This window comes from Suricata suricatta, chromosome 17 (assembly GCF_006229205.1).
Source record: "Suricata suricatta isolate VVHF042 chromosome 17, meerkat_22Aug2017_6uvM2_HiC, whole genome shotgun sequence".
NCBI classification, from domain to species: Eukaryota; Metazoa; Chordata; class Mammalia; order Carnivora; family Herpestidae; genus Suricata; species Suricata suricatta.
In genome coordinates this window covers 5,158,740-5,171,942 of record NC_043716.1, presented here as the reverse complement: position 1 = coordinate 5,171,942, position 13,203 = coordinate 5,158,740, and the positions used below count along the sequence as shown (strand labels likewise).

General features: G+C 44.4%; 1 protein-coding gene and 1 long non-coding RNA gene across 4 annotated transcripts in view; one reads left to right on the top strand and one right to left on the bottom strand.

The window, feature by feature from the left end:
- Positions 1 to 249, bottom strand: part of DNAH9 (dynein axonemal heavy chain 9) — a 319,797-nt gene extending 319,548 nt beyond the window's left edge. The window contains exon 1 of the mRNA XM_029928843.1: positions 1 to 249. This exon is cut by the window's left edge and continues 230 nt beyond it. Within this exon, the coding sequence (XP_029784703.1) occupies positions 1 to 184 (184 nt within the window). The 5' untranslated portion in view covers positions 185 to 249.
- Positions 250 to 353: 104 nt separating this feature from the next.
- Positions 354 to 3,211, top strand: LOC115282358. 3 transcript variants are annotated; one of them, XR_003904608.1, is made up of 4 exons: positions 385 to 413; positions 1,125 to 1,264; positions 2,293 to 2,376; positions 3,112 to 3,211. It is a non-coding gene; the product is annotated as an uncharacterized LOC115282358 (long non-coding RNA). The 3 variants fall into 3 exon arrangements; XR_003904609.1 differs by lacking the exon at positions 1,125 to 1,264 and having other exon boundaries at positions 354 to 403; XR_003904610.1 differs by lacking the exon at positions 1,125 to 1,264 and having other exon boundaries at positions 386 to 413.
- The last annotated feature ends 9,992 nt before the right edge of the window (positions 3,212 to 13,203 follow it).

The window sequence follows — 13,203 nt, the reverse complement described above, 5'->3', positions numbered from 1 at the left end:
GCTGCGGGTTCCCCTCATCCTCGCGGCCCAGGAAGGCGTGCAGCAGCCGCTCCGCCTCGGCCGTGGCGGCACAGCGCTCCCAGGCGCCGGCGGCCGGCCGCAGGCTCCGGACCACGTAGGCCCCCAGGAGTCGCAGGCGCGGGTCGGCGTCGGGCTCCGGGTCCGCGTCCTCCGCGCCCGGCATCGCGCGCTTCTGCCGGCCCCAGCGGTTTCCCTGGCGACGTGGACGCGGTCGGGGCTCCCGCCTCCTCTGCCCTCCTATTGGGCCGGAGACTTCTTGCCACGCCCCTTCCAGGCTAGCGAGGTAGGAGAGGGACGCTGAACGCAAGGGGTGGGCTCGCGTCGCTGTTGCTAGGAAACCGGCCGCTGCTCCTTGTTGGTGCAGGCTCTCTCCGGATCGCAGGTGCTCTGGGGTGAGGGTTTATTGACGGGGTGCGTGAACCAGCAAGGATACAAATGCTGTTAAGGGTCTTGCTGGCTAAGGTCAGATTAAATTCTTTAGAGGACTCCAGACACTGAAAATGCCGGTTCTCCCGTCTACTCCCCAACTGTGTAATTCAAACTTGATGATGTCAAATCATAAAATAGATGTTCGTGAATTCAGCGAAGTTTTTAAATTTCTTTTCCGAGAGAATTTAAATACTTTAGAACGGTGTTTATGTGGTTCCCCAACATTTGAAAAGTGCTGGTGATACTGAAGACTGCACTTTTAATTGAATTTCATATGAAATAATAATTTTAGACCGGCTTCAGAATGTCAATATCAATTATTTTAAAAAGATTTTTTAGGGTCCTGCTTTTTCATGCCTTAAGTGTGTGCTTCATCTGACAAACGGGGACTCAAACTCTGAGATGGCCCCAATCAGTTCTTCTTAAGTGCAGAAAGTCGCTTTTATATATGCTGGAATATATAGATGTTTTCTCCCAAAAGGGATAAGGTGAAGCAGTTTTCCTGACCTCGGAAATCAGCGTTTGTCACCTGCTGAATCCCTCTTCATTATGGAGATATAAATAGCTTGGCTCTTTGCATGCTCCTAGGGGAGTAGGGACAAGGAAGGGGTGGTCTGGGAGCATGAAGCCTGCCTGTCTGAGTCTCCCCCCCCCCCGCCTAACCACCATTTTAGTCACCAACCAGAGACTTCACAATCTCTGGTAAAAAAAAAAAATGTTCATAACGGACTTCAAAGAAACATTAACAGAATAAGCACTTAACAAAGGCAACTCAACTAACAAGAACGCCTCAGGAAAAGTTGGTAGCTTAAAGGTAAAATGATTGATTTCATAATAACTGGGGCACAGGAGGCGCTGTGATGAAAAATAGAAAATGAATCTTTCTGTTTGTAAGAGTGTTTTATCATTGCCGGATTAAACAGTAGACTGACCAGCTGTGAGGAAAGGGACAAAGCAGGGGCCCTGAAATGATTTTAAGATGAATTTGGTGATTGGCATTGCAAAAGAAAGCGTCAGGGGAAAACAGAAGTGTTGGGGGGCTTCTTACACGTAGCATGGTTTTTTAAAGTTTCTATTTTGCACAGAGGAAGACATGATTATTTTTTTAATGCTGAGGGTCTCCAAATGTGTCAATCCTGATCATGTTTTATAGACAGAGGGACTTCAGGGGCATTAACTTCCTGTGAAGCCTTCAAATAAAGTTTCTACCACCACAACGTGGCCTATTTTGCCCTACCTCTTTATTGTCCTTTTGCCCTAATGTACATAAAAATAGAAACCCTGAAGCCAGTGAAGATGATTTGAAGATCCCTGTCTGAGAGTGAAGACTCCTGAGCACTGGCAATTCAGGCCTTTTTCCTCTAACAACACACCTTAATCGGGTGCCTGGGTGGCTCAGTCGGTTAAGCATCCGACTTCGGCTCAGGTCATGACCTCTCTGTGCTGACAGTTCAGAGCCTGGTGCCTGTTTCAGATTCTGTGTCTCCCTCTCTCTCTCTGCCCCTCCCCTGTTCATTTTCTGTCTCTTTCTCTCAAAATAAAATAAAGACATGGAGTTTTTTTTTTTTTTTAACATACCTTAATCTTCATTTTAGAAGGAGATTGGCAGGGAAGGGGGAGGGGATATTAAATGGAATTTATTGAAAGCAACTGACATCAAGTTTAGACTTTATAATTATAGTAAGGAAAATAAAATAAACACATTAGCAATCTATTACTGTGTAACTAATTGCATGAAAAGTTGGCAGCTTCATAACATTATCTAACATAGTTTATGATGGCTCAGAAATCGGGGCAGCTTATCTGGGCAGGTTGGGCTCAAGATCTCTCATAACGTTTCAGACAAGATGTTATCAGGGGCCACATCATCTAAAGACTTGACTGGATCTGGGGGAACCGCGTCAAGATACTTTGTTCCCGTGGCCGGTGAGTCAATGCTGGAGGCGTCCGTTTCTCAGCACATGGAGCTCTCCACTGGGTGATTGATGTCTTCATAACACGGTGGCTGTCTCTCCCTAGATCAAGTGCTCTAAGAGACAGCAAGACAGAGGCCACAAAGTCTCTCACGACCTCGCCTTGGAAGCCACACACTGTCATTTCTGCAACAGTCCTGTTAGTTACAGAGATACAGTGTATTCCCTGAGAAAGGGAAGTATTCCAGGATGTGAATGTCTTGGGGCAGGAATCATTGGGTGTCATCTAAGAGGCTGGATACTCCAAAAAGTGTTCAGAAGGATACCGAATTTGTGTAATTACTCAGATGAAATGATTTCCATTTTTTTGTATTAGAAACTCAGGCTTGCTTCTATGAGCATAATCTTGTTTATATCAGATATTTTGCTTTGGGCAATTCTTGTTCAATACTTTTTAATAATAATCTCCTTAAATTCTGGACTGTTATCATGGGCAAGGAAATTTGTTCACACGAGCAAATAATGCAAGATTTAAAGCCCTTGGAATCATCCAAAAATTAAGAGTTGACATTATATTTACAGAATCTGACAGTTCTTTTCTTCATGGACAAACATTATGTTGAAATTTCTCATGATGCGGCTAAAGGATATTGAATCTAAATCAACCTTTTCTTGTCAAATGTTTAAAATAATGATGATGTTTTAATTCAAAGAGCATGCATGCATTGTTACAATAGTTTCCTTCCAGCTGTCTTAGATGCCACTAAGTGAAGACATTGGATACAAATGGGCAGATGCATTGGATACATGTACCAAAGGAGAATCCAAGCTACCTGAGACTCCATCCAGAGGCACGTATAAGAATATTAATTGTTCGTAAGGGCAAAATCATGGGAAAGAGACTGAGTGTTTACCAATGACAGAATGAGTAGATAAATTATGGTGTATGCCATCCATAGAATCAAATACTAGACAGCAGTCAACAGGAGGGGACAACATGGGCAAACATGAAACACAGTGCTAAACAAAAAAGGGCAAGTTGCACATAAATACGTTTGGTATAATATTTACTATTAGTTTTAAACCAAACCAAAACCAACAATATTTTGCTAGACAGACAGACATATGAAGTAATCTGGAGAAAAGTCAGAGAATGGTTATCACAAAATTCAAATTCTGATCACATCTCAGAGGTGGAGGGGGAAGGGGAGGGACACACAGGGTCCTTTCATGTTGCTGGCAATGGTTTGTTTGTTTATTCATTTATTTTAGAGAGAGGATGTGTGAGTGGGGAAGACGGGCAGATGGAGAGAGAGAGAAAGAGAGAGAGAGAAAATCCCAACCAGGCTCCCCGCTCAGTATAGAGCCCAATGCAGGTGCTCAATCCCACCACCCTGGGATCATGACCTGAAACAAAACTAAGAGTCCAACATTCACCCGACTGAGCCACCTAGGAGCCCTAGTAATGGTTTATTCTTAACCTCACTAATGGGTGTTCATTTTACAACTCATTCTTCTTACCTTGTATATATGTGCTATATACCCTCTTGTGTATGTATGAAATGCTTTATAATTAAGGAAATTTTATGGGGCACCGGGGTGGTTCAGTCGGTTAAGCCTCTGACTTCGGCTTGGATCATGATCTCACAGCTTGTGAGTTCAAGCCTTGCATTGGACTCTGCGCTTACTGACAGTTCAGAGCCTGGAGCCTGCTTTGGATTCTATGTCTCGCTATCTCTCTGCTTCCCCATTCATGCTCTGTCTCTGTCTCAAAAACAAATAAACGTTAAAAAAAAAAGGATGTACCATTTCTTGAACTCTGAATGTTGTGGGACAATTCATTCTAGTTCCTGGGAATAAACATACTGTTATTCATTTAAATGCTAATAATACCCCCCATTAGATCTATAAAAAGTACACATCAAACATCTTTACAACTCTCGGTTAAATTTTACAAATTTTATAATTAAGTCTATTCCTGGTGACTTTTTGTCATCAAATTTAATAGGTGTTCTTGCCTTGCTTTATTTCTTGGCTCTGCTCAACCCCATAGATTCCAGATTCACTGTGTGGGAATGTTCTGGACTCTGATTTCAGAGACAGTCACCCATCTCTTGGTGTGATTCTCTGTGATGACCGTTTTCCGCTGTCCCTTCAATATTGCTTAGACATCTGTCTGCTATCTCCTGGTCTTTTCACTTTGAAATCTCTCCTTGTACGAACTTACTCATCTGAAGTAACAGTTCTTCCCCTTCTGCTCCTCGCGGCCACATCTATGTCTCCAGTAGGAGACAAACTCAGTAGGTTGATCATTTTCGGGTAATGTCTGTTTTCCCTCAAACCTCTGTAGAAATTGCTTTTTGAAACGGAGTGTGGAAGAGAAGTCTGAAGCAAACCTGATTTTTATTCCTTTGTAGGTAACATTTTGAAACTACATGATTGTTTAAGGTGGTTTTTTCCTCTCTTTTTATGTCTGTGATTAAAAAAAAGGTTTCAGGATATAGCTAAAGTCCCACTGAATGGATTTTTGCCTGAAATTATGGGAGCATGTTTGGTTTTCATAATGAGGGGTTTCTACACAGCAGGAAAGATCATTCTATGGAATCTTTGATTATTACCTTTTTTTTCACTTGCACTCTCCAGTCTGGTTTTCTGGTAATGTAAACTGATCAAGTGTGCCTAAAATTACAAGCAAGGGATACATTTTGAAATACTAATTGAGTTTTTTTTAAATTATCCCTATGTGTTTTAATATTGTCCTGTGGGTCTCCACTTAGTACGTTAGTGACATTTAGTTCCTCAGGGACGTGTGGCTACAGCTTCAAATGGTCTATTGAATTTCTGAATAGTTTTCAAACACATAGTAGAGACACTAGTCATGAAAGCCATTCTGTTTCTTTTCTTTGCTGGTAAGAGCTAAGCACTTAAGAGGGAGAAAGTGTTTGTGTAGCATTGCTATTTGTTTTAGTTGCAGGAGCCTGGCTTTGAGAACACAGAGCACAGTCTGGAGACTGAGAGGTTAGAATGTATATACTAACTGGTAGATGGATAAGTGCATTTCCTAAAGAGCAGTGATGAGATGGGAAGGAGGGCTGGAGAAGCAACGTAGAAGGCAGCTTGGATATGCTGTGGAATGATTGGCCCTTTCAAGGACAACATAGCAGCTACTACAGAAATACTTGGCTATTTCTTGGGAATACTCAGTACTGGGGAAGGGGATGCTTGAGTCTGGATTCCCAGGGAAGCCCCTGGTGTTAGAGTGGCAATGAATGAGAGCATGGTCTAAGGAAAATAAACAGAAAGCAGCCTTTCTTTTCTTTTCTTATTATTTTTTAATGCTTAGTTTTTGGGGAGAGAGAGAGCATGAGCAGGAGAGGGGCAGAGAGAGAGGGAAACACAGAATCCAAAGCAGCCTCCAGGCTCCAAGCTGTCAGCACAGAGCCCAACATGGGGCTCAAACTCATGAACCGTGAGCTCATGACCCGAGCTGAAGTTGGACGCTTAACTGATGCTTGGCACCCCAGAAAGCAACCTTTCAATTCTGCTTTGACTTATCATGTTCAGGGACAGGCGCTGACAGTTCCCAAGATCTTTGAGGATGGTTAGAAGGAGAAGAGCAGAAATGCTTGGAGTGTCAGCTTGGGTTCAGGCTGAGAAGGACTCAGGCTAGGTACCTGTATCACCTAGAGGCTTGGTAGACAACAGGGCATAGTCAAAAGGACTGATTCTACAAGATGGTGTACATTTCAATGAGGACATAGGATAGATGTAGACCCTCCCCTGATGGCCAAAAGATATATAAGCTCCATAGGAACTTACAACCCTCCAGAGAGGAGAGTAAAAGGAAAGAATCATGGGTAGCCTATACAGACATCAAGTGATTGGATTACCCTGTACTGGCATGGCTGTTTCCTACCTGCCAACTGGGTAAGAGGTGGATCAGTCTGGGCTTGGTCAAAGCCACTCCAAGTATTATAGAAATAAGGAGTTTCATATAGAAGCCAGACTGTACACGAGCATGGAAAGAACAGGGACGTGAAGTTGGGAGGGTCTGGACCATTGTAGCTGGAGGTTCAGAAAAAGAGTCATAGTTCAGTGACCATGGAGAATGTACCTCAATCCCATGTAAATTCAGGGCCATTTTTGAAACGAGAGTTTCTGTTTCTGATGGAAGAAAGATGATGAGAATAGAGTGTAGGGTAAGATTAAGCTGGAAGCTACAAGGGGGTAAAATATTATTGGTCATTTCACATGGTTAGCATCACAGGTCAGTAAACTGTAGTCTGTGGACCCAATCCAATCAGTGCCTGCTTTTGCAAGTAAAATCCAATTGGAACACAACCAGGACTATTTGTTTATGTGTATATTCATTTATTAATTATGTTATAAATTGTGAAGAGCCTATGGCTTTTCTCCACACTTAAAGGGCAGAGTTGGAGTGCTTGGGTGGCTCAGTTAGTTGGGCATCTGACTTTGGCTCAGGTCATAATCTCACAGTTCATGGATTCAAGCCCCACGTGGGGGTCTGAGCTCACAGCTCAGAGCCTGGAGCCTGCTTCAGATTCTGTGTCTCCCTCTGTTTCTGCCCCTTTCCTGCTCATGATCTGTCTCTCTCTGTCTCTGAAAAAATAAATAAAAATGTTAAAAATTTTAAAATAAAATAAAATAAAAGGGCAGAGTTGAATTGTTGCAAGTCTACAGGGATGGGATAGCTCTAAAACCTAAAATATTTACCTCTGTACAAGAATACGTTGGCCAACCTCTAGTTTAGATTGGATACTATAAAGACTTTTGGTTGGTAAGAACTCAATGTGGAGAAGGTATAAAGTGGTCTTAGTCTCATGAGGTCAAGTTCAGAAGGGATTTGGTGATTTCCATATGCTTTGGAGTCAAAGGTCAATCTTTGCAGGTTGTGGAATCAGGTAACTCTTCAGTCACAGCTGTGAAAGTGAGCAGCATTCTTTTTTCTGTGTTTTGTTAGTTATTCTAGTGAGAAGATGGGAGAGGTCACACAAAGTATCCCTTGCTGGATATATATATTTTTTTTTAATGTTTATTTTGAGAGAGAGAGAGAGAGAGAGAGAGAGAGAGAGAGAGAGAGAGAGAGCAAGAGCAGGGGAAGGGCAGAGAGAGAGGGAGAGAGAATCCCAAGCAGGCTCTGCACTATCAGCACAGAGCCTGACTCAGGAATCAATCTCATGATTGGTGAGATCATAACCTGAGCTGAAACCAACTGAACCACCAGGCACCCCAGCTGGATATCACTAAAAAAATATTTTTTAATGTTTATTTACTTTTGAGGAAGGGGGGGGCAGAGAGAGAGGGAGACACAGAATCCAAAACAGGCTCCAGGCTCCCAGCTGTCTGGACAGAACCTGATGTGGGCCTCAAACCACGAACCATGAGACATGACCTGGGCCAAAGTCAGAGGCTTAACTGACAGAGCCACCCAGGTGCCCCTGGTATCATTTTAAACAACAGATCCATAATATCCTTTCTCATTAATGGTTATTTAGGGCACTAACTGCCTTCTTTTCTCCCCATGACCCAATCTGTTTCTGTGGGCTGTGGAAGCAGTCTCACACTTCTGAGAGCAGGAATGCATTTGTACGTCATTTATTCTGTTTGCCTTGGGGATGCAGTGATGGATGGGATACACCTTGTCTTCAGAGAAGGGAGCCATTTAGTGACAATCCAAAAGAGGAATGTTAGGAGCTGTCTACATCGAGTCTAGTCAATTTCCACACTGCACTTTCCCTGTTATTCAAAAGTCAGCAGAGAGGTAGTTTGATGGACTTGGTTTCTTCTGTGATTTTACCCTTGCATCCATTCACCCTTGTTCTAATAACCATTTACCACTTTTCCTTTGGGAAAATACTTCTACCCCAGACCCCCAGTCCAGATACTTCTGATAGGGCTCAGCTCTCCCCTCTGACTGAAGTGTATGACTGAGCTAACTGGACCATTCTGTCCCTGCCCCACCCATTAGTCCTCAGGGTGGCTGATGGGCATGTGATCCTACCAGAAGAGTACAGTCAGACCCAAGGCTTTGGTTTCACTCTTGGGTTAAGTGATCACTTTCTGTTTTCACTTGGACTTGAACTTAGAGGGATTTAGGGCAGTGCTGATGCTGCCTTGACATCATGAGGGGAAGGGCTATCTGAAAATGGATCCACAGAGCACCTGGGTGGCCCAGTCAACTAAGTATCTGACTCTTGATCTCAGCTCAAGTCTTGATCTCAGGGTCCTCAGTTCAAGCCCTACATTGGGCTCCATGCTAGTTGTGAATAAAAATGGAGCCAAGACAGTGCAGTTAGAGCTGAGAGATGGGGAACAGAAAGATGACATTGTTTGAGCTGCAGCCTACACACTGGACTTCTCAAGTAGATGAGCAAACACATCCCCTTCCCAGTAAACCAGTCAGAGCTGTGCTTTCTGTGCCTCTTAAGCAAGAGTCACAACAGATACAAGTGGTGGGTAAGGAAAATTTTCCTCAAAAAAGAGAAGAGGTGAGGTTGTTTCTTGGCAAGGGGGTAGGAATCTCTCGAAACAGTTAAGAGAGAAAAGATCAAAGGGATCCTTCTTGGAGCAGTGGCTGTAGGAGATGTGAAGGGTCAACCTTCAACTAATTTGTCTATGTCATAGCGACTCCATATCACAGACTTAGCTCTTGATTTCCACCTTTTGAATTAAGGCAGCAAACCTGACATTAACATGGGCACCTTTCCCCGTGTTTATTCACGATTCAGTGTTTAATTCAGAAGGATGTGAGAAAGTGTTAAATGAGCTAAATAATAGGAATCTCCCTTGCTTCTTACCCATTCCTGTCCCACAACAATATGCTATGAAGGATTGATGAAGCTTTTAAAATTTTTTTAATTTTTAAAAATTTTTATCTTAGGGGTACCTGGGTGGCTCAGTTGGTTAAGTGTCTGGCTTCGGCTCTGGTCATGATCTCACAGTTCATGGGTTCGAGCCCCACATCGGGCTCTGTGCTGACAGCTGGCTCAGAGCCTGGAGCCTGCTTTGGATTCTGCATCTCCTTCTCTCTGACTCTCCTCTGCTTGTGCTGTTCTCAAAAATATATTTAAAAAAACAAAAAAATTTTTAAATTTTATCTTAAAAATTATGTTTAATGTTTATTCATTTATGAGAGACAGAGACAAAGCAAGAGCAGGGGAGGAGCAGAGAGAGAGAGACACACACACAGAATCAGAAGCAGGCTCTAGGCTCCAAGCTGTTAGCACAGAGCCTGATGCAGGGCTCGAACCACCAACCATGAGATCGTGACCTGAGCTGAAGTCAGACGCCCAACCGACTGAGCCGCCCAGGTGCCCTTCATGAAGCTATTTTTTAAAAAAGTGAATTCTATGCAATAGTTAATTATAATCATGTATAGGGTGTGACTGTACATTTTCCACCTAGGAAATGGGTGGGCAGATCAAAGAAATCTACAGAAAACAGACCTACTCAGCAATCTCCTTTTGTGATTGTGGGAGTTATTGGGTCTTGGCATGAACTTTAGTTCTTAGATGTGATGGTCTCAATTTTGGAGGCAATTATACACCTGAGAGGCTTCAGGGAGCTGACCCTTATGGTAGGAACAGGATTGTAAATTTGTGAAATTCATACTCCATTGTGATGGTAAGAGTGAGTGAAATAATGCATGTATTACCAAATATCTGAAAAACTGTGCCCCCCTCGGAATTGGTCATGTGGGGCGTGTGGTATGAGGAGGAGGGGAGAGAGCTTCTGATGGACAATGAATACTGTTCCTCAGCTTCCCCGGGGTTGAGAAGAAGAGCAAAGATCCTGGATGCCTTATCTAACAGTCATTTTCTCTCAGAGTCAGAGAGAACTTACCCAATTCTTTCCTTTTTTCTCCAGACAAGAGGGAGACCTCCGTTCCTTTTCATTCTCCCTTCCTCGGGACCCCAACCCTCTTCCTGACCAGAGACACAGAACAAGACGGGCGTTGACTCCTAGGAGACAATGGGCACAGTCCACCAAGAGGACCTTCTGGGGGCTAGAGAGGACTGTCCCTGGGGTGTCCTGGCCTTTCTTCCAGTGCTTCTCAAGCCGCAACCACACGTTACAGTCACCAGGGGGATATTTGAAGCTCCCAACACCCAGGCCCACTCGGGCGCCTTCAGCAGCACCTGGAAGCCCGGTTAGAAACGCAAATTCTTCATCCTCAACACAGCTCCACCGAAACGGGAGCTCTGGGAGTGTGTCTCAGCAAGTGTGCTTTCAGGGGACTTCCAGATGATTCTAGTGCATGCTGAAGGTTGAGATCCAGGCTCTGTTGGGAAGTGCTCCCTGGCTTCCTCTTCACAGGCCCTCACCCTTGGAGAAAGGAAACTTTCCAGACATTTGAGCTCACTGTGTGTTGGGACCTGTGTTTTTCCAAGGAAATAAAGCTATCTGCTGAGAGAAGCAAGTCCAAAACCCCAAGACTCCCGTGGAAATAAAGACCGTCTGAACGAGAAAAGTGGAGGCTCTTTTTTTCTTAATGTTTATTTATTTATTTTTGAGAGAGAGAGAAAGAGGGTGAGAGCATGAGAGAGAGCGAGAGAGCGAGAGAGCGAGAGAGAGAGAGAGAGAGAGAGACAACAGAAATAAGGGAGGAGCTGAGAGAGAGGGAGACACAGAATCTGAAGCAGGCTCCAGGCTCTAAGCTGTCAGCACAGAGCCCGACATGGGGCTCGAACCCACAAACCGTGAGATCATGACCTGAACCAAAATCGGACTCTTTACCCACGGAGCCACCCAAGTGCCCCAAGAGGAGGATCTTTATTTAGAGTTTGCTGTAATAAGGGAGTCAGTCACTGTGTGAGACAGGAGGAAATTTATTAGTTAATCCCTCCTCCTACACACACACACACACACACACACACACACACACACACACACACAGTATATTAATAAGTCACAACCTCTCCTAACATTTACTGAGAGCTTAGTCTGTCCTCAGCACTGTTTTACGTTGCTTTCCCTATATTAACATATCTCCTCCTCACAAGACCCTATGACTTAAGCGCAGTTGAAATCCCGTTTTACAGATGCGTTGTCTGCAGCACGGAGAGTTTAACTATAAGGTCTCTCGATAGTGGTGGCCCAGCTCCCAGAGGCAAAGCCCTTACCAGTCACCTATGTAGTCCTCGTGGGCAGATTCGCCCAGCTTTCTGGTACATACCATGCAGCCCTATCTGGTGAGCTTATGTGGAGTTGGTGCTCAGCTTAATTTCTGTGGGGAAATAGGAGAGAATGATGGGTGGCCTAGAGGCAAACCTCACCTTCCCTATCTGAGCTTGACCTCTGTCATCTAATTCTGAGAGAAGGAACAGATACAATCTTGGCTGTGAAGGGTGAGCTGCTCACTTTTTTGGGCCTCAAGGGAGTCAGAGGAGATCTGGCAAGTCCCAGGAAGGAGAAGAGAGAATTTGGGGGGCTTCACTGACCTTGTATTGCTCTCCATCCAAGGAAAGGATACCAATGCCCACTGGTTGACCACGGCTTGAGTAGAGCCTGAAAGATACAGGAAGAGGAAAATGTCTCATCTCCAAGGGGATGGAAGCTCACTCCAGCTCCCCAGAATACCTCTCTTCTTCTTCACCCACTCTGAATCCAAAGAGGAGGATCTCTGATTTTGGTTGATCAAATCCCAAGATGGTATTTAGTCCTGGCCCAAAGTGCACCCCAGGACACCCTTTCTTCACATACCCAAAGAAGTCAAAAGGGCAGGGACTTCTCCTAGTGGAGAGAGGGGCCAAGTTCAAGGTCACAGTGGCTGTCTATACCATGCTTCTCCATCCTACCTCCACCACCAATGGTCCATACACACACTTAAAAAAATGTTTATTTATTTTGGAGAGAAAGAGTGTGAGCAGGAGGGGGGCAGAGAGAGACACACACACAGAATCTGAAGCAGGCTCCAGGCTCTGAGGAGCCTGACATGGGGCTTGAACCCATGAACGTAAAGATCATGACTAGAGCTGAAGTCGAATGCTTAACCAACTGAGCCACCCAGGCACCTTCCACCCCCTACCTACACTTCTGAGGCAGGTTTGCTTACGGGGTTGGACAAACAAGATGAGTTTGGAGCTATTTTTTTTTTTCTAGAAGAAAGGCAGGCCTTTTTGTTCTTTGAGTTCTTCTCCCTCGTAGACATTGTAAGCTGACCTGGGACTGGCCTTGAGCTGGAATTGCTTAGGTCTAAGACTCCTGATAGGCTGATTAAACCCTAGACCTAGAAAGAGTCTCTCCCTCTATGTTATTCTTCTCCCAGCTCTTAACTAGAGAAAAAGGAGTCTTCCATGAGCTCCAGCTGAGTCTGCTAAAACCCCCAGTACCCCCAGACAATCACGCATGCCTCTTTACTTTCCTCTCTCCTTGTCGCATATATTCCAGCCTGAGATTCTGTGGTGAGAAGTGACAGTTTGAGGGAGAGACTGTGATGTTTGGGATTTGGTGTTTCGTCTTTCTTTTTCTGCTGTAGTTTGACATGATTTCAATTTACTGCTGCACTGACTTTCTCTTGGTGACACAGCTTCCCGGGGGCCTCAGAGCCTGCATGGTGAGAACAAAGACCAGTCCAGCTCAGAATCGTCGAGCCCTTTACTGATCTGTGAGAAGGGCATCATGGGAATAAGCATAATGACATCTCAAGGCTAGCTTGGGGAGGTAGACTTTGTCAGAGGTGTATATAGATTGTGCTCTGATTATGCTTTAAATTTTTTTCCCTCTCCATAATATTTTATTGTCAAATTGTTTTCCATACAACACCCAGTGCTCTTCCCCTTAAGTGCCCTCCACCATCACCACCACCTCTTTTCCCCCC